Source organism: Rhinocladiella mackenziei (genome assembly GCF_000835555.1).
Source record: "Rhinocladiella mackenziei CBS 650.93 unplaced genomic scaffold supercont1.4, whole genome shotgun sequence".
Taxonomy (NCBI): domain Eukaryota; kingdom Fungi; phylum Ascomycota; class Eurotiomycetes; order Chaetothyriales; family Herpotrichiellaceae; genus Rhinocladiella; species Rhinocladiella mackenziei.
This window is the reverse complement of record NW_013550601.1, coordinates 930,764-947,044: the sequence shown is the minus strand read 5'-3', so window position 1 is coordinate 947,044 and position 16,281 is coordinate 930,764. Positions and strand designations below refer to the sequence as shown.

At 49.3% G+C, this 16,281-nt stretch overlaps 7 protein-coding genes across 7 annotated transcripts; 3 read left to right on the top strand and 4 right to left on the bottom strand.

The window, feature by feature from the left end:
* Positions 1-154: 154 nt before the first annotated feature.
* On the bottom strand, positions 155-2,314 carry Z518_05471 (uncharacterized protein; the record flags this gene model as incomplete). The annotated part of the gene is made up of 12 exons (XM_013416283.1): positions 155-299; positions 365-729; positions 808-867; positions 922-1,049; positions 1,107-1,212; positions 1,262-1,324; positions 1,377-1,506; positions 1,555-1,593; positions 1,653-1,822; positions 1,876-1,956; positions 2,028-2,110; positions 2,161-2,314. The coding sequence occupies 12 exons, from the start codon at positions 2,312-2,314 to the stop codon at positions 155-157; spliced, it is 1,524 nt and encodes a 507-aa protein (XP_013271737.1).
* Positions 2,315-3,067: 753 nt separating this feature from the next.
* Z518_05470 (uncharacterized protein) lies at positions 3,068-4,804 on the bottom strand (the record flags this gene model as incomplete). The annotated part of the gene is made up of 6 exons (XM_013416282.1): positions 3,068-3,332; positions 3,383-3,694; positions 3,751-3,874; positions 3,927-4,388; positions 4,439-4,596; positions 4,653-4,804. 6 exons carry the CDS (start codon positions 4,802-4,804, stop codon positions 3,068-3,070), a joined length of 1,473 nt encoding a protein of 490 aa, XP_013271736.1.
* A 704-nt stretch (positions 4,805-5,508) lies between these two features.
* Z518_05469 (uncharacterized protein) lies at positions 5,509-6,735 on the bottom strand (the record flags this gene model as incomplete). The annotated part of the gene is made up of 4 exons (XM_013416281.1): positions 5,509-5,522; positions 5,590-5,672; positions 5,729-6,312; positions 6,364-6,735. The coding sequence occupies 4 exons, from the start codon at positions 6,733-6,735 to the stop codon at positions 5,509-5,511; spliced, it is 1,053 nt and encodes a 350-aa protein (XP_013271735.1).
* A 365-nt stretch (positions 6,736-7,100) lies between these two features.
* Z518_05468 (uncharacterized protein) lies at positions 7,101-8,145 on the top strand (the record flags this gene model as incomplete). The annotated part of the gene is made up of 7 exons (XM_013416280.1): positions 7,101-7,338; positions 7,395-7,414; positions 7,463-7,519; positions 7,574-7,650; positions 7,705-7,768; positions 7,820-7,902; positions 7,959-8,145. 7 exons carry the CDS (start codon positions 7,101-7,103, stop codon positions 8,143-8,145), a joined length of 726 nt encoding a protein of 241 aa, XP_013271734.1.
* Positions 8,146-8,778: 633 nt separating this feature from the next.
* On the top strand, positions 8,779-11,165 carry Z518_05467 (uncharacterized protein; the record flags this gene model as incomplete). Its single annotated transcript, XM_013416279.1, has 2 exons — positions 8,779-9,590; positions 9,653-11,165. The coding sequence occupies 2 exons, from the start codon at positions 8,779-8,781 to the stop codon at positions 11,163-11,165; spliced, it is 2,325 nt and encodes a 774-aa protein (XP_013271733.1).
* Positions 11,166-11,296: 131 nt separating this feature from the next.
* On the bottom strand, positions 11,297-14,643 carry Z518_05466 (uncharacterized protein; the record flags this gene model as incomplete). The annotated part of the gene is made up of 6 exons (XM_013416278.1): positions 11,297-11,673; positions 11,813-11,927; positions 12,011-12,079; positions 12,157-12,530; positions 12,694-12,835; positions 13,795-14,643. 6 exons carry the CDS (start codon positions 14,641-14,643, stop codon positions 11,297-11,299), a joined length of 1,926 nt encoding a protein of 641 aa, XP_013271732.1.
* Positions 14,644-15,068: 425 nt separating this feature from the next.
* On the top strand, positions 15,069-16,184 carry Z518_05465 (uncharacterized protein; the record flags this gene model as incomplete). The annotated part of the gene is made up of 1 exon (XM_013416277.1): positions 15,069-16,184. One exon carries the CDS (start codon positions 15,069-15,071, stop codon positions 16,182-16,184), a length of 1,116 nt encoding a protein of 371 aa, XP_013271731.1.
* Positions 16,185-16,281: the final 97 nt, after the last annotated feature.

The following is a 16,281-nucleotide window of genomic DNA, read 5'->3' as shown; positions in this document are numbered from 1 at the left end:
ATTTCCCTCTCTTGAGTATTGAGATTGCTCATCCTGAATAGCGGAAATGCATGTTCTGCAAGTCTGTCTCGTCTCTGCAGTGGACATCATCAGTGTTGTTCATCAAACAAAGCAAGAGAGGAGAAAAGAGGAATAGATCACTCTCTTGCTCTGCTTACCTGAGGCCGGACATCTCGTCAATGTTCGCTTCACCGGCTGCGTAAGCGGGGTTGGTCATTGCCATCTTATCACGGCGGCTATTCTCCAATCTCATCATCAACCAGGTCGAGAAGGAGAGAACGATGTAAATGGATAGGAAGCTGAAGAAAAAGCCGGTTAGTTATGTTTCTCGCCTTCAAAAGGACTTGAAAGGTTCAGTACGTACGCTAAGACAAATCCCAGTCCAGTGTGATATCGAGGACTTTCCGAACCCAAGAATGTTTGTGGAGTGATGATGTTGGCTACACAATAGAGAAAGAAGGCAGTTGAAGTGGAGATTTGCTTTCTAGTGAATCCGGCAGTGTTGGTTCCAATGACGGCCATGATGACGGTATAATTTGCACCTGAGCAGGAGATGATGATCACAGAAGCCAGTTGACGGCCCTGGTATTGTTGCTCAGCAGGCGTCACGTAGAGTAAGACAATCCCCACGAGTGCGATGATGCTTGCCGTTGCAACCAATGGTTGCTTCATGTTGCGGAAACGATGGGAAAGCGTCGGTGGGGCAGAAACAATGAGTTGGGTCACGGCCTAATTTGTTTGGGACGTAAGAAGACAGCTCGTTTGCATTGATTTGAAGCTAGTTGCAGTAATTGCATAGACTCTTACCTGGACGGCGAAATTTGGCGCTGTAAATAATTGTGCTTTTAATGCTGTATAGCCGAGCCCCTGGAGATAGACTGTTAGAATGGATAGTAAATGGACAAGGCGATAAGTGCTCACTTTGATGATGATACCGAGGAAATTCGTGGTGACATTCCCTGCCGCTTGGGAGAAAAGCATTTGTAGAACCATCATCCAGAATCTATGGTCAAGCAATGTTTCTTTCAACTGTGCCCATTTGAAATGGGCTAGAAGCTGGTTGTCAGCCGGCGAAACTCTTACTTCTAGGAGAGCGTGTCTCTTACTGTTCTTGACACCCAGTTGATCGTCTGCGACGCGCTTAATGGCAATGGCCTTTTCCCTTTCATTCAGCCATCTGGCTGTCACCGGCGAATCAGGCATGAAAAAGAACTGGTGATTCAAGTTAGAGGATCCACTGGGTATATGGAGATGGTCGTACGAGGGCAATGCCAGTCAAGCAGCTGAGCAATCCAAGGAGTAAGAAGATGAGCCGCCAATCCGTCTGGAAGGAATTAGTGAATCATCAACGCCATAAAGCTCTTCGAAATTCTAACCAAAGGGCCAGATTTAACGTGCCCAAGGCCCCAGTAAATAACCAAGAAGGGGACTGGCATGACGCCATTGGTTATCGTCCATAAGCCGAAGCGGAGAGATTGTTCTTGTTGTCTGTACCACATGGTAGTTCTGCAAAGGTGATCAGCAGGGTTTCGATTTCTCTGGGAGGAGGCTTACATGAGCATAAGACCGGGGACGAGAGCAGATTCGAAAAGCCTGACATTGGATTTTTCAGCATTGTACCCCTGACGGTCGCCTTTGGTCTCTTTTCTTACCCAAGTAGAAATCTCAGTGCAAGCATTGTCCCATAGCTCTGGGCCCCGACGCAACCTAACAAGGTGCATCCCCAGACGAAATAGGCCCATCCAATGAATTTTCCTGCGTGGAAGTATTGGAGGCCACGCCCAGATATAAATGAACCTCCGAGGTAGCCGAAGTAGAAGATCTGGTTCAACGGGTCAAACATGAACGCTTTGCGGTGTGTGCAGCATCTCTTACAGAAACACACCAGGAGTATTGCTGGCCAACAAGTCCCAGATCATCACGGAGACCATAGGTTGCTGCAGCGCCGAGCCCAGACTATGAAGTAGGTTAAGTGTCCGCGTTTTTTCTTTTATAGGATGGGAAGTCGGGAATTTGGTAAGGCACACCTTGTCCACAAACTGGAGGCCGCACGCCCAGGCGGCAAGAGGAATGATATGCCAGTCAATTTTTTGCAAGACCTTTTTCTTTTCTAGAACTCTTCAGCACAATCTAGGCGGCAGTAAGAGTGCAAGATCTCACCTTCCTCAGTAAAATGAATGTCTTGGCCTTGAACGACCTGGGCACCAACATCCAGGTCTCCTTGAGCTTTCTTGTCTATCTCTGTGTTCATGGCCTCACCGCCAAGCGTCTCAACCTCTTCGGCTGGGTTGGTCTTCTCATGAGATGGATCCATGATGTTGATGTGATCGGCGGACTTTGCTCAGGCAGAAGAGAAGTATGTTATGAATGGTCGGAGCCGGGAGGTCTGGGGAATAGAAGGACCGTATATAAGTGAGAATTATGCCCCCGGTATCCCGGATAATGTAAACAAGTATACTGTTCTTCGAGGTGAGTGACTCGGGGCTTTAATTTGTGTAGCGGATGGGCTGTCAGCTTGTGTGTGGGAAATGGGAATTCCTCAGAAAACAGCCTCCAGCCTCGTCCATGCCATTCCAATCTGGGTCTGGGCACCTCGGCACATGGAGAGCGCATGGCGGGGAAGAGGCACTTTAGCCAAGAAGGCAAAAGTATGATGTGGACTGACTGGAGACGCGGAGGCGTTCAAGTGGGCGAGGCCAGAAATCCGGCGCATTTTTTTGGACGACCGAAACCAAAGAATTTGGGGTATGGACTTGTGGAATATGGCGTGTAGTGCACAACGTGTCCCAACCGAGAGTCAAATCTGTACTGACCGACCATTAGAGTCGCTCATTCTGCTCAACTACATCAAATTTAGGTGGAGTGGACATCCTTGGTGGCTGCTTAGAAATGGGATGAGAAGGGAAAAGACATTAACCGGGAGGAAAGTATCTCAACGAATAAAAGACCTTCTTCAGCTGGGTGTTCTCTTTTCCGCCGCCGTCGTCCCGGATCGGTTCCTCAACACAAGTGTCTCTGAGCAGACATAATCTAGACTATTGCCTCTTGGATTCGTTGAGGATGGGAGCTAAATATGGGCAACCGTTGTCAAATCCCTGTCTTGAGCAGCCGTCGATGGTAACTTTGGCTCTCGCAGATTCAACTCTTTGGCCACCGTCCGAGCTGCCCATAATCCAGTCACAAACGCAAGAGCCAAACCGCCAGCGTATCCCATATTACTGAAACCCCCTGCGTCCACGCCAGCAACAAGGAGTCCTGGGATGGGGGTCTTGTCAGGAGTCAACGCGCGGCCTTTTTCATCTATTGCAATCCCGCCATAAGAAAATGTAATCCTGCAATGGGTCAGTCGTTGCTCTTGATGCTCTACCCTTCTGGGACTCACGATGGCTGGACTTCCATTGCAAAGAAAGGCCCATGGCCTTCAACAAGAGGTCCAGGAGGTGATCCTCCATGACCAGTAGGTGCATCCAGACGAACTTCAGAATCTGATAGGGCAACTGCGCGATGATATTGATCGATCGTCCGGCGCGCCTGCGGGCCATCGACACCCCAATCTTGCAGGATCTTGACTAGTCCCTCCAGCGTTGGAGCACTTGCGACATTACATCCGTGTGAATCAGCTTTCTGGAGACGATCAACATCTCCGGCATTGGGGAAGAGGGCCGAAAGGCAATGTTTGCGCCTTGTTTTCTCACTGGAGGCAATCAGCGGCTAGAACCAACCTTTCTACCTGTCGATTGAACCACTCACTCGAATAGAAGAAAACCCCGCCGCTTTTCTTGCTTAGCAAGATACTGGTTGACAATCTCGTCGCCCATGGTTTCATCTGCGAATCGCTGGCCTGCCTCATTAATGAGCAAGCAATGTCTACTCTCTGTCGAGACATTAGCCAAAGCCAGATAGCGACAATCGATGCCGGGACTCACGATATTGCGCTAGAGGAAGGAAATCCTTGGGATCGACATCTTCTCGACGCAGGGGAGCGGCGAGTAGATGACCATAATATGTACCCATACCGCGACTGGTGCCAGCACCGACAGAGGACGCAAGATTCAGGCCATCTCCCACGGACCCTCTGTTTGAGCGTACAAATATGTTGTCCCCTCCGGGCCCGAGATGCTTCGACGTCAGATCTCGTGAACCCTGAAACCCCCCCGTGGCTAACACAACACGGCTTGCCTTAACCTCAAGATAGCTCGATATTTGTCCGTCAGAAGATGAACGTCGCAAGATTGCGCCGATAACACCAGAACCAGGAACTTCGGGCTTCTCTTGAATCAACTTCACCACTTGAGTATTGACGAATATTGCAGAGCCGGCTCCACTGTTCTTGATGCGATTCTGGTGTAGGTCGAGTAGAAAGGGAATGTTGATCGGATAACCAACTCCTGTGTGCTGATTTAGTCCAGATCAAAGCTGTTGACATCATACAACCCACCGATCGTCATGATGGGACTGAAGCGTTGCGATGTTGGTACGCCCATCTGTCGCATCCACTGGACAGCCGGTAGATAATCATTCATCCAAGCACGCTGTAGGTTTGGATCACCGTCCGGTATCCAGGATCTTAAGCTCTCATAATTCCTTGGACCCCAGCTGGCCATCAAAGTCAGAAGTGCTCGCCGGTGACAGGGAGTGATGGTCAGACGTACAACATGCCCGCACTATAAACCGAGGAGCCACCGATATGCGGCTGCTTTTCCACGACCAGGACCTTTGCTCCAGCTTCTGCAGCAAATGCTGCGCATGCCAGACCAGACATGCCGCCTCCACAGACGAGCACGTCAACCGAAAGCGACTCCATGATGTACGTTGATACGTCTTTAACGCGGAAAACCCGTCTGATAATAAGTTCAGATTTTCGTGAAAGCAGAGCCTGAACCTGAACTTCAAATTGAAGCACATGAGAAGGTTTTGATAAGGACTCCTCCTGACCAAAATCAGTGCAAGTGTTGCATGATATCGTTCAACACCAACCGGCCCTTATATTTGGACACCGGACTTTACACAGCCTCTTTCGGACTTCCCAGCCCGGATGGAGGGCCGTCATGAATGTATTTAGCTGTGGAGAGTGGATTTAGCCGGATTCTGGAATTCATTATCGCTATTTGGCGGGCTTACTGCCGTTGAAATGCATGGTTTGTATTTCTGTGATCGGAATTACCATCTCGTTGTAGTCCCGAACAGGCTAACAGGCCAAAGGTATGACAGCACAAACTCCATTCGAAATGAAGGCTGGGAGCAATCTTTCTAATGGCAGCTGCCGGATCTATCTACCCTTCTGAAAGTCGACTTATGCTGTCGACCCATTATTCTGTTTGAATGCATCAATGAGGGAGGGAGAAATGGAATGATCAAAGATTAGAAGCATCTTCGCTCGAATACTCCGCCATACAAAGATACTGCGAAGCATAAACACCATCTGACATCTGTCCCCTTCTCTCATGCTCTGCGCAGTTGTTTGCTCATAGACTGCTTGACACTCGCGTCCTTCGCAAAGCCCTGTCGTTAAAGCTTCGCCGCTGCAGGCATCGTCAGTATCCGCCACCCACTGGAAAATGCACGTTAAGTCGCAAATTATAGACATACCGATTGAGGGAGATTGGAGTCCACAACTAGCGGTAACTTCACGCCATGAAGCCATACCCCGTCTAGCCCATTCACCGGGTATACTAAGAGGAATGTAAAGTCAGTCATGGAGGTGGGTCGAAGAAGGATGCCAACTGACGATGGATCTCTTTTCCACATATCGATGTGAAACACTTCCATGGAAACCCAGCCTCGGTATCCCATGTCGAAGATAGATTTTGCCACATCCAAGGCAGGCAGTGTACCCCCATAATGAGGCTCGCACGGGAAAATTCGGCAATTTCGAGATTGTGTCATGAATGGTGGTTGATTGAGATCACGCCGGGGATAGCCTCTCTGGTCTGGATCTGCTACTGTGGCGTCGCTCAGTTGCAGGTATCCTATATCGCTTGGTTGAATGGTGCGACGCATCTCCGAGAGGCTTTCGCTCAGCCTCCTAAGGCCGTCCGGTCGAACAGGAGCGGCTGCGTTAAAGGGGTCTCCTGCTTCCTTTGCCGCAATATGGAAGGTATCCAGACATAGACGAACATTGGGAAGCCCAACCAAAGCAATGATATCACGGCTCTGCTGCCAAGTGTCGATGTGTATGCCCCAAGCAACCGCTTCATAGGCTACAATTTTGTTATATTTTTGGGCTAAAAGGCCTAGCCTTCGCATGTTCATTGCGATCCTGTTGATATCTGGTGTGAGGGACTTCTGCACAGGATAAATGCAACAACAACTCTGAATTCAATGGTCAACACAAGAATTGCGGCGAGCCGGGATTGTGTATACTTGTAAAATTGGGGCATGCAGGATTTCGCAAAGCTGGAGCCATAACTCTGCCTCCTGCAAGCGTGACTCAATGTCTTTACTCTCAAGGAGTCCGTCGTACGCTCCAAAAGGATTCAGAGAAATAATGTCCAGAGAGAAGGTAGACGCTTTGCGCTGAATATCGCCGGCGGCAGAACGTAATTGATCCTCTCGAGTTCCATTTCCCGCCAACGTGGCCGACGATGCATGAGCCTCGAGGCATTCAAAGGCCAATTCCACTCCATCAAATCCGTGAACTTTCGCGGCGGTGAGTTTGGAATGGATGTCATGTCCCGCAACAGATTTTCCAAGTGAATTCGTCGCTATTGCAATTCTTACTCTGTCAGACTCCATTGCGATTTGCTTTCTTCTGCATCTCCATTCTCAACACCTTTTCTTGAGAAACATCTCGAAAGATGGTGACGGTCGTATCCGGCGCCTAAAATTACGGACCGGACGATTTGTACAGACTGGGGCGCCCATGGGGTAAGCATGAATTCAACAGCACACCCTCCAGTGTAGGACTGGCGCTTTTAGTTCCACAAGTCGTTCTCTTTGATATCCACAAGGTGAGAGATAGAAATTTAAGCTCGTCATGTCGATTCAGCCTGAAGACAGCCCGGCTCACCCTACAACGCGATCAAACTCCAGGGTAGTTATCGTTACAGGTTTGACTCCTCGTCCCCACGTGGGAAATTAAGGGGATGAGCACACTGACTATGACGGCAATAGGTGGTGCAGATGGTTTTGGAGCTGCAATCGTTGATCGATTCAGTAAAGAAGGCTGTAGAGTAATCTTCATCGATCTCAACAAAGACAAAGGGGACCTTAAGGCCAAAGCAGATGGCAATCTTCATTTTCTTTATGGGGACGTAACCCGTCGTGAGACTTGGGAAGAGGCTCTCTCTTGTGGGAAGGACATGTTTGAAAGGGTCGACGTTGTCGTCAATAATGCTGGTAAGGAGGATGTCTGATTTCCCCAGAACACAGATACTGAAAATGGGTATTTACAGGAATTACATACGACCCTTCAGTATGTATAGTGAATGCTTAAGGATTCGATGGGCTGATAGACCTTTAGCCCGTGCACATGAAGCCCATGGAACAGTATGAGAGGATCTTCCATGTGAATGTAACGGTAGAGACTGCTCTGGTCCTTACTGGGATGGCGACATGCTGACTGTCTCGGCAGCCTATATTTTTGAGTGTTCAAGTGATATGTCCTTACATGCTTGAACAAGGAAGTGGAGTATTCATTAACATAACAAGGTATGTTCATTGAGGCCAGATTGCGACCGGGACGACCGACTCGGGCTTCTGCAGCACCGGTTGTACTCGTCCTCGACCAGGATTCGCATTTTACAATGCTTCCAAGGCTGCTGTCCATGTAAGTTGAATTGTCCAGAATACGGGAAGTCGAGTCTGAGCAAAGCTATAGATCGCGACCAAAACGATGGCGCTTGAATATGCACCGACCATACGGTTCAATTGCATTTGCCCTGCCGTGGGAAATACGTCAATGTCAGCAAACTGTGCCCTTCCGTATACCGAAGATGACTGACGCCAGTGTATCCCAGGCTTCAAGCGAGCATTGGCAATGGGGCAGAGGCGAAGGAGAAAATGCGTAAGCTAGAAGATATGTTACCCATGGGGAGGGTGACTGAACCAGTGGATATTGCTAATGCTGCGTGGTTCTTGGGATCTGACCAGAGTTCGTTCGTCACAGGAACGACTATTGAGGTGGATGGTGGAAGAGGAGTGTAAAAGGAACATAGCTGAGTATAGAACTGGCCGCCATGAAGTCAAATGAGATGATTAGATCCAAGGCCCGTCAAGATATGCAGGCATACGTATAAGCCTGCATGCATAATTGACGCATCGCCAGCGCGGACTAGTTACAGGTAAAGCCCAGGTATATCAACTTAGGGAGCAGGGGGTCCTTACGTGAGAAGGGAGCGACAGATCCGGGGTTCCCCACAAATACTCTACCACGGCCCGAGCACTGCTCTTCACGCTTCAACCTCACACGCTCTCTCTCTCTTCTCTTTTCAAGGCTCAGTGAGAGTTACGCCAGCGGCAACGACAGAGACGGCAGGGCAAAGCCACAGGCAACATTTAGTACAAGACTAGAGATGTCGAAATTCTCTCGCTTCTAAGTGCCGCGATGTCAGCCCACGATCGATTCATCTGAACTGGCTCACACCCGCTCTCGAGCTTGAACTCCCAGAGTCCATGTCCATGTTATTATCCTAGCAGGATTCAGAACGCATTGGGTATATCCCTCCAAAATGATTCCGGCGTGCGAAGCATGCCGCAACTTGAAGGTACCCATCATGATTTTCTGGCCTGGGACAATATCGGATTGAACTTTTGCAGATGCGTTGCTCAAGGTCCGCAATGCCAGACGGTTCGAACGATGGAAAGACCCCTTGCGACCGATGCAAAAACCACAACCGTCCATGTAAAATACCTCCATCTCGCCCGTCGGGCCGAAAACCAGGCTCCCTCGGACGTTATCGCGGTGTCGAAAAGGCTCTGCGTAAAATCCAGACGGAACTTCGAAAAGCGAAAACATCATCGTCTCCAGACCCACAAAACCTCCAAGGACTCATGAATCTCGCCGATGGCAAGGAAGAAATTCTCAACTTTCTCTTCACAAGAAGTAGCAGCCAGAATCAGTCCGCATGCCATGCATCTGAAGAGACAGCTCCGACCTCAAATCTACCTTCATTGAATTCCACCTTCCAGGTTGAATCCCGACCCCGAGCTTTGACTATCTCCCAATCTTCAAACGACCATGTTTCTCCCCATCAGAGCGATGAACCTATCAGTAACCCCCTAGGTCTGGTCGCCGATGCCTGCGGAGAAGCTGGAGTCCTAGATCAGCGATCAAACGCCGCTTGGTCGTCCCCAGTTTCAAATCCCGACTCTATCAATCTCCTTGCGACATCTTCTGCGGACATTGATTCTCACGGCCTTGCCCGCCATCTCTTAAGACGGCCAGGATATGTCTCGCTTGGTCTCAAGCTGGACCGACAGTGCTTGGAGCATGGACTGGATGCTCTTCTTACCCAAGATAGACAAATATGTCGATATTTGGACTATTTCAAACAATCAGACGTGAATCAAGACCGAGATACAGGACCTGATGTAGATCCCGTTGATCTTGGCCTTGTTTCTATGGAGGAAGCTCACTACCTATTTCCCATGTGAGTGAAATTGATTCTTTCCGGCCACTGGCGATATCCTTTTCGGCTGATATGGTCTCAAGTTTCTTTGCACGACTCCATCCCATTAATGGGATCCTTGATCCTATGTTACATACGCCAGAATTTGTACGATCAAGATCCGCGCTACTGTTCACGTGGATCCTGGCCATTTCAGCACAATTCGACCATGCCTCGGGTTCGATTTCTAAGAGGCTGCGTATCCATGGGGAGCATCTTTCAAAGTATGTTCACGCCAACGGATACAAATCAGTCGAAATCGCTCAAGGCTACTATATTTCATTACTCTCTGCTGTTCCTGCGAATACGATGGCCGAAGAACGGTCGTGGCTCTACACCATTTATGCGTTTGGCGTGGCCGCAGAGCTGGGTCTGGATCGCCGGTCTCGAGCCGTTGGCTATTTCAACGGTATCGTTGGAACAAACAGGCCCGGTCCCGCTTCATCACAACGTCAGGTGGACGGGAGAACATCGAGTGGTGCCAGAGGCAATCAGTCAGAATTGTTGTTAGGACACCGCACCGAAGATTCCGGCTATGCCGAAAGACTGGCCCGAAATCGAGAACGAACATGGTTAAGGATTCTCCTCTGGGAACGAGCGCATAGCGCTGCTCGTGGCCGAGTGAGTGCATTTCCAGAGACTGACTTGACCCTCAACATTGAAACATGGTATCTACACCCCCTTGCCGACCCTAATGACAAGTACACGTGTGCCTTCATTCTTCTACGGCGACATCTAGCGGCACTGCACAACGAATTGAAGAGGCAAGCAGGGTTTCAGCATACATCGCGTCACTGGGTACGGGAACTTCTTGATTCGACTTTGCAGCCTTGGTGCAACGCCTGGCTAGAATCTCCCGACGTACCGTCGACTCCCGCCGGGCGCACATCCAACACTTTCCTTCGCTATGTCTACATGCACGGAAGGTTGTGGACCCTGTCGTTCGCATTACACGGCCACAATAATAATACAGCTCAAGACGTCGCTGCTATCAAAGAAGACTGCTTCGAAGCAGCGGTGAATTGTTGCGAGATCGCGGTCCACGATCTTCAGGAAATAGGCGAGCCGATATATTGCATGCTGGCCCCGACTTGGGCAATGATATCTTATGCAGCTGTTCTCGCGCTCAGATTGTTCCCCCTCCTGTACGGCGATTCAGGCTGGGGTGAGGTCGAACTGTTGGCCTTGCTTTCCCAGGTTGCCTTGCAGCTCGAGCGGGCGGGAACAACACCATCCCACCGCTTTGGAATCGCCGCTCTACTTGGACAGCATCTGTTCATGATCTTACGAGCTCGAGCCAACGCGTTGAAGTGTGTGACGGAAGCAAGCCAAGTTCGGCGAAGCTTGCCTCTGGACAGCACAAACTTCGAAGCCAGGCAGGGAGCACAAGGACATACCGACAATCAGCCTGAACCACAATCATTCGATCCTTTCCTTTCCACTTTTGATCCGTTTCTAACTGCGCCTTTTTTCCCAAGGGAGGAGGATGGTGCGGCCGAGGGCTTCACGGAAGCTCTTTGGGATTGGTTCGGTCAGGGAATTGGTGGTGTAACTTGACAATCTCTTCCCATCAAAATGAAATCAACGAGTCTCCACTTCTCTGCAGAGACAAAATCCATTTCCTAACAGGCTCTACTTTTATTTCGACTGTTTCTGCGCAATGTGATGGCTATCGACTTCTCAAAACACTACAATTTACTCAACCTAATTTCCCCTTTAATCGCCTTATTCACAAAGTCGGGGTCCTCTCTCAACGTCCTCCCCAACCCAACCATGTCCACATCACCCCTCTCCACTGCCTCTGCCATACGATGACTATCGCGCCACCCACCCGTCGTCCCCATGACAGCTCGCGATAAAACTTTCTTCATCTCCTGCGCCCACTCAATGAAATAACTCCCTCGCATCTTCTGAGACGGTCGTTCCGCAAGTTCTTTCATGATATTGCCACGCCAGGCTGGCGAGGCGTATGTGCCTCCTGAGATGTCGAAGAAATCCACCCCGGCATCTTCAAGCCATTTGATCACCACGCATTGTTCGGCGAAGGATTGGCCGCCCTCAATAACTTTGAAAAGAAGCCAAGTTCAGCATCAGCATCTATTCCTTTTTTTGGATTTTAAGGAGTAAATTTCTCCTCTGTTTTGGTGACAAAAGGAATTGGCGACACGAGCATGGGAAATGGAAGTGATAGTCACTGTACTCACAGTCGTGACAATTGAATTTAACAGCGATGACAAATCGATCAAGCGGGAGTTTCGACTTGATAGCATTGACGATCTCGAGAATGAACCTTGCGCGGTTTTCGAGGCTTCCTCCGTACTAGCAGCATTGAAAAGAAGAGTCAGTATTTGTAAATGCTGGGGGGAAAGGAACCTAGTGATACCACCACCCCACACACACACCTCGTCTGTTCGTCGATTTGTCAGTGGCGAAAGAAATTGATTCAAAATATACCCATGCGCGCCATGAAGCTGGTAATAATTTAGCATTCAGGGTTATGGAGGATGAACTACTTCACCGGGTCGATAACGGGATAAGGAACACTCACAATAATCCCATCCGCACCCGCCTTCGCCAAAACCTCTGAAGCCCAAACATAACGTCCGACAAGCTCCTTGATCTCCGCCTTCGTGAGAGCAGTCGGTTTCCCGTACGTCTTGTTTAGACACGGCTCCAATTGCACATCACTCGCAGACTTGGGGTTCTTGTTCAAAAACTCCGGCACCTGACGGCCAGGGAACTGTAGTTGAGGCAAGCAGATGGCGCCGCGAGATTTGGCGGCTTTTATGGCCGGTGCAAATGCCGACACAGGGTCCCACGGGTTGCGCGGATCGAGGACCGCGTTGTTGTAGTTCTCGAGGTTGTCGCGGTCGATGGGGATATTGCCGAAGCAAATGAGGCCTGCGCCACCGTCTGCGAGTTCTAATGCCGAAACAAAAAGAACGTGTTGTCAGCTAAATATTTCAAGAATAGTCGTTTTCTCCTTTGAATTTAGACTTCATTTGTCTTCTAGACGTATATTTAAGAAGGAGGAGGAGAAGAAGAAGAAGAAGGAAAATGACAAAAATGTTAGATGTCAGCTTACCTTGGTATAATTCCGCGTATCGAGGTCTAGGAATACCTGTTTTCTCAATGTCGTTTTCATCATATGTTGAGGCGTATTCACTAAGTGGTGTGCGATATATCCGATTGGGGATGACTTTCCCAGAGAGTTTGAGGGTGATTGGCTATGTCCAATCAACGCCAGCCTTGTGCGGTTTATGACGGACGACACTTGGGTATGGGCAGATATATGCATGTCAAGGGAGAATAGGAGTTTTGAGTGATGCGAAAAGTGGAATGTTACCTGTGCTAATGCCGACAATGCCATCCTTCCACACTATCTGTGAATTACCGATCTCAAGTAGGGGGATGAAAATGTTAGGACCGGCCAGGAACCGGCCGTAACACGAAGGAAGCAATGGAAACTTGATCAAGAATATGATTCTGTCACTTTATAGTCGGCAAGGCGAAGCTTGGATGTCTATTTTACGCCCGACAACAAGTGCTATGTGCAGTCATATAAGCCAGGTTTCTGCTTGTTCATACATATCTTCAATCTACATGGAGACGAGAAGTCTCGGAATTACGGAAATACATCTGTCCTCGTAGTTGATCAGGCCCCGCACGACTTTCCAAAAGGAGGTTGCAATTGCCCGGAGCGTGGAGGATCGGAGAGGCCCCCGGTGAGATCTCCCAGCGTTTAAATTCGGGAGTCGATTGGGGGTTGATTTGAAAGACGCACGGCGCAGAAATGCGGAGATGGGGCAAGGGGAGATCCAGGATATTCATTCCCCCCAGACACAGGGAAGTAGTTGAAGATTAAGTAACCAATCCGTGCACCACAGCCTTGCCAGGGTAGTGGAGACACAACTTTAAGTTGAGCATTGTACACTCACTGTTTTCAGCTTCGAGACCATGATTCGCTGGGAGCCTGTTCAAGAAGATTTGCCAAAGAAAAAAAAAAAAAAAAAAGAAGGAAAAGCCAATTCTTCCAGGTCAGGTGTAAACTGTTAGATTCAATGACTGATACATATTATATTCAGAGTCGCGAAGTACGTTGTATCGACAACAAGGCTTCATGGACTCCTTCTGGCCTCGGTTCCCGCTCTACCCAGAGAGTCTGCTGAGCAACTGCCACTCGTACCAGGACCTCTGTACCGGGTATGGTTGTCCAGCCATTTATCTCGGCTAATTCCAACAGTCTGGTTCGTTCGGGATGGTAGCACATATCCAGCACGGCACCATTCCCCTGTCTGTTCTGTAGAAAGGCTTCGCAGATTCTCCATGCGAGTATTTCCCCAGGCTCTCTTGGTCGACCATCCGGGACGGTTCCGACAACGACACGAGGGGCCGGTAAATGATTTGTATTCTCCACCACGTCGATATGGCGTAATTTGATATCTGGAATTGTTTTTTCCATTCCTGAAATGAGATCGTCGACTTCAGATTTCAGCCTATTTACAAGGTAAATTTCTGAAGGACTGAACCACTTCCATAAGGCGTATATGGCACTGCGCGCCGCGCCTCCTGCTCCAACAACCAGTGCAGGCTGACAATTTGCAATCTGAATAATGCCAGGAGAATTGTTGAGCAGGGTTTCGCGAACCCCCATACAATCAGTGTTCGTTCCAATGTATTTTCGGGATCCTTGCCGATCGAGACGGATGAAGACGGTGTTGACGGCTCCAACAGTCCGAGCATCGTCTGTGAGATCATCCAGTAGTGGTATGAATGTGACTTTATTGGGCATGGTGACTGAAGCACCAATGCAGTCGGGCTGATGGAGCACCGCAGTGAAGCGCTGGGCACTTGTGGTCTCGCAGAGATCGTAATTCCACGATACTCCGGCGGACTTGAAAAGAGTTGAATTGATTGTCGGGGAGAGCGAGTGCGATATTTGACCCCCAAATAGAAAAATGTGAAGTGGTTGAGACCTCGAGTCTGGTGTCAAGGGGGATCTCCCATAGGTGTAGGATTGATTGAGGATGTTCATGATGGCAGACTTCTCATTGATGGAAATAAATTCAGAATGTCATGTATTCATATCCAGGGAAAAGACTGCTGAATGATCCGAGAGACCAGTCTTCTCCCTCCGAAATATGAGAAATTTTGGTCAGTCTTCAATTTGGTCGTCGTCATGCCTTTCATAGGCCATCAAACCCCTGTTTGATTTGCAGGCGAGATCTGTGGGGACCGGACCCCAGTTCAATCGACCGGAAAGGATCGTGACTAATGGAGATCCTCGTACCGGGTATTTGAGTATCGGATAAGTCTTTTTCCGGTTCATGATCCTGCGCAGCGATTTGCTTTGTCAGTATTTATAATCTGTACTGGAAAGACGGACCGGTGTTCGAAGGGTGTCGGATAAATATTCTTGTCGCGGTCACTGTTCAAATCCTCACGTCATCATTTCTCATCATGGCTGAAATGAATGGACACTCTAAGATCCCAGTTGCCCTCGTGGGAGGTGGGACTATTGCTCCATTACATGCCGAATATCTTCTCTCATCGCCAACGTGTGAATTGGTGGCGATTATCGATCCGTTTCCCCCAGGCCAGGAATTGGCCAAGAAATTGTCTGTGGCGCATTTCCAAACTGTCACAGAATTGGTGGCTGCACCCGGCAAGAAACCTGAGCTGTACACCATCTGCGTACCCTCGGGCTTGCATGTAAAACTGGCAACGGAGGTGCTGAACGTTGCTAGACCAAAAGCTATTCTGGTGGAGAAGCCCTTTTCGATAGACTCACCATCTGGCGAGCAATTAGTCGCCTTAGCAGAAGCAAAAGGGGTCAAGATTGCTGTTGGCCATCATCGACGGTTTCATCCCGCCATCGGCGCAGCAAAGAGAGTGGTCCAATCCGGGAAAATTGGCAAGCTCACCGCCATATCGGGTGTATGGACTTGCAAGAAAAATGATGGGTATTTCACGTTTGCCACTTGGAGAGGATCTCGTTTCGGAGGTGGTGGACCCGTCTGGACGAACTTTGTACACGATATTGACGTGTTGCACTATATTGTCGGTTCAAGGGTCACTCGGATGTGGGTGACAGAGACCGTCAGGAGGCGGCAACACGAAGGAGTCGAGGAGGGCGCCGCAGTGATGTTTCAATTTGCGAATGGAGTCGTGGGGACTTTCGTAATCAGTGACAACGTGCCGAGCCCTTATGGATGGGAGTCTGCCACAGGTGACAATCCGCTATTTTCGAAGGCAGAAGTGGCAGTTGATTGTTATCGCATCTTTGGGACCGAAGGTACTTTGACAGTTCCAGATGGAAATCTTTGGACATATCGACAGGAAGATGCGGACAAGAGAGGACTTGAGATTGGATGGAACATACCAATGAGGCGAGAAGTTCTCGAAGTCAAGGACGGAATTCCCTTTCAACTTCAGACGGAGCACTTGGCTCGGATAGTGGCTGGAAAAGAAGAACCTCTCTGTTCTGGTGCCGATGGTCTGGCGGCAGTCAAGGTGTGTGAGGCTGTGATCAAAGCATTGGAAAAAGCCGACGGTTATCCTGTTGATATTTACTGAGTTTGATCGTCAGAGACCATGGAGCTTCGAAATGGGCCCCTATGAGTTCTGTCCCGAACGTGTACCGCAGAAATTTAATCGGTCGTGATTTATATAT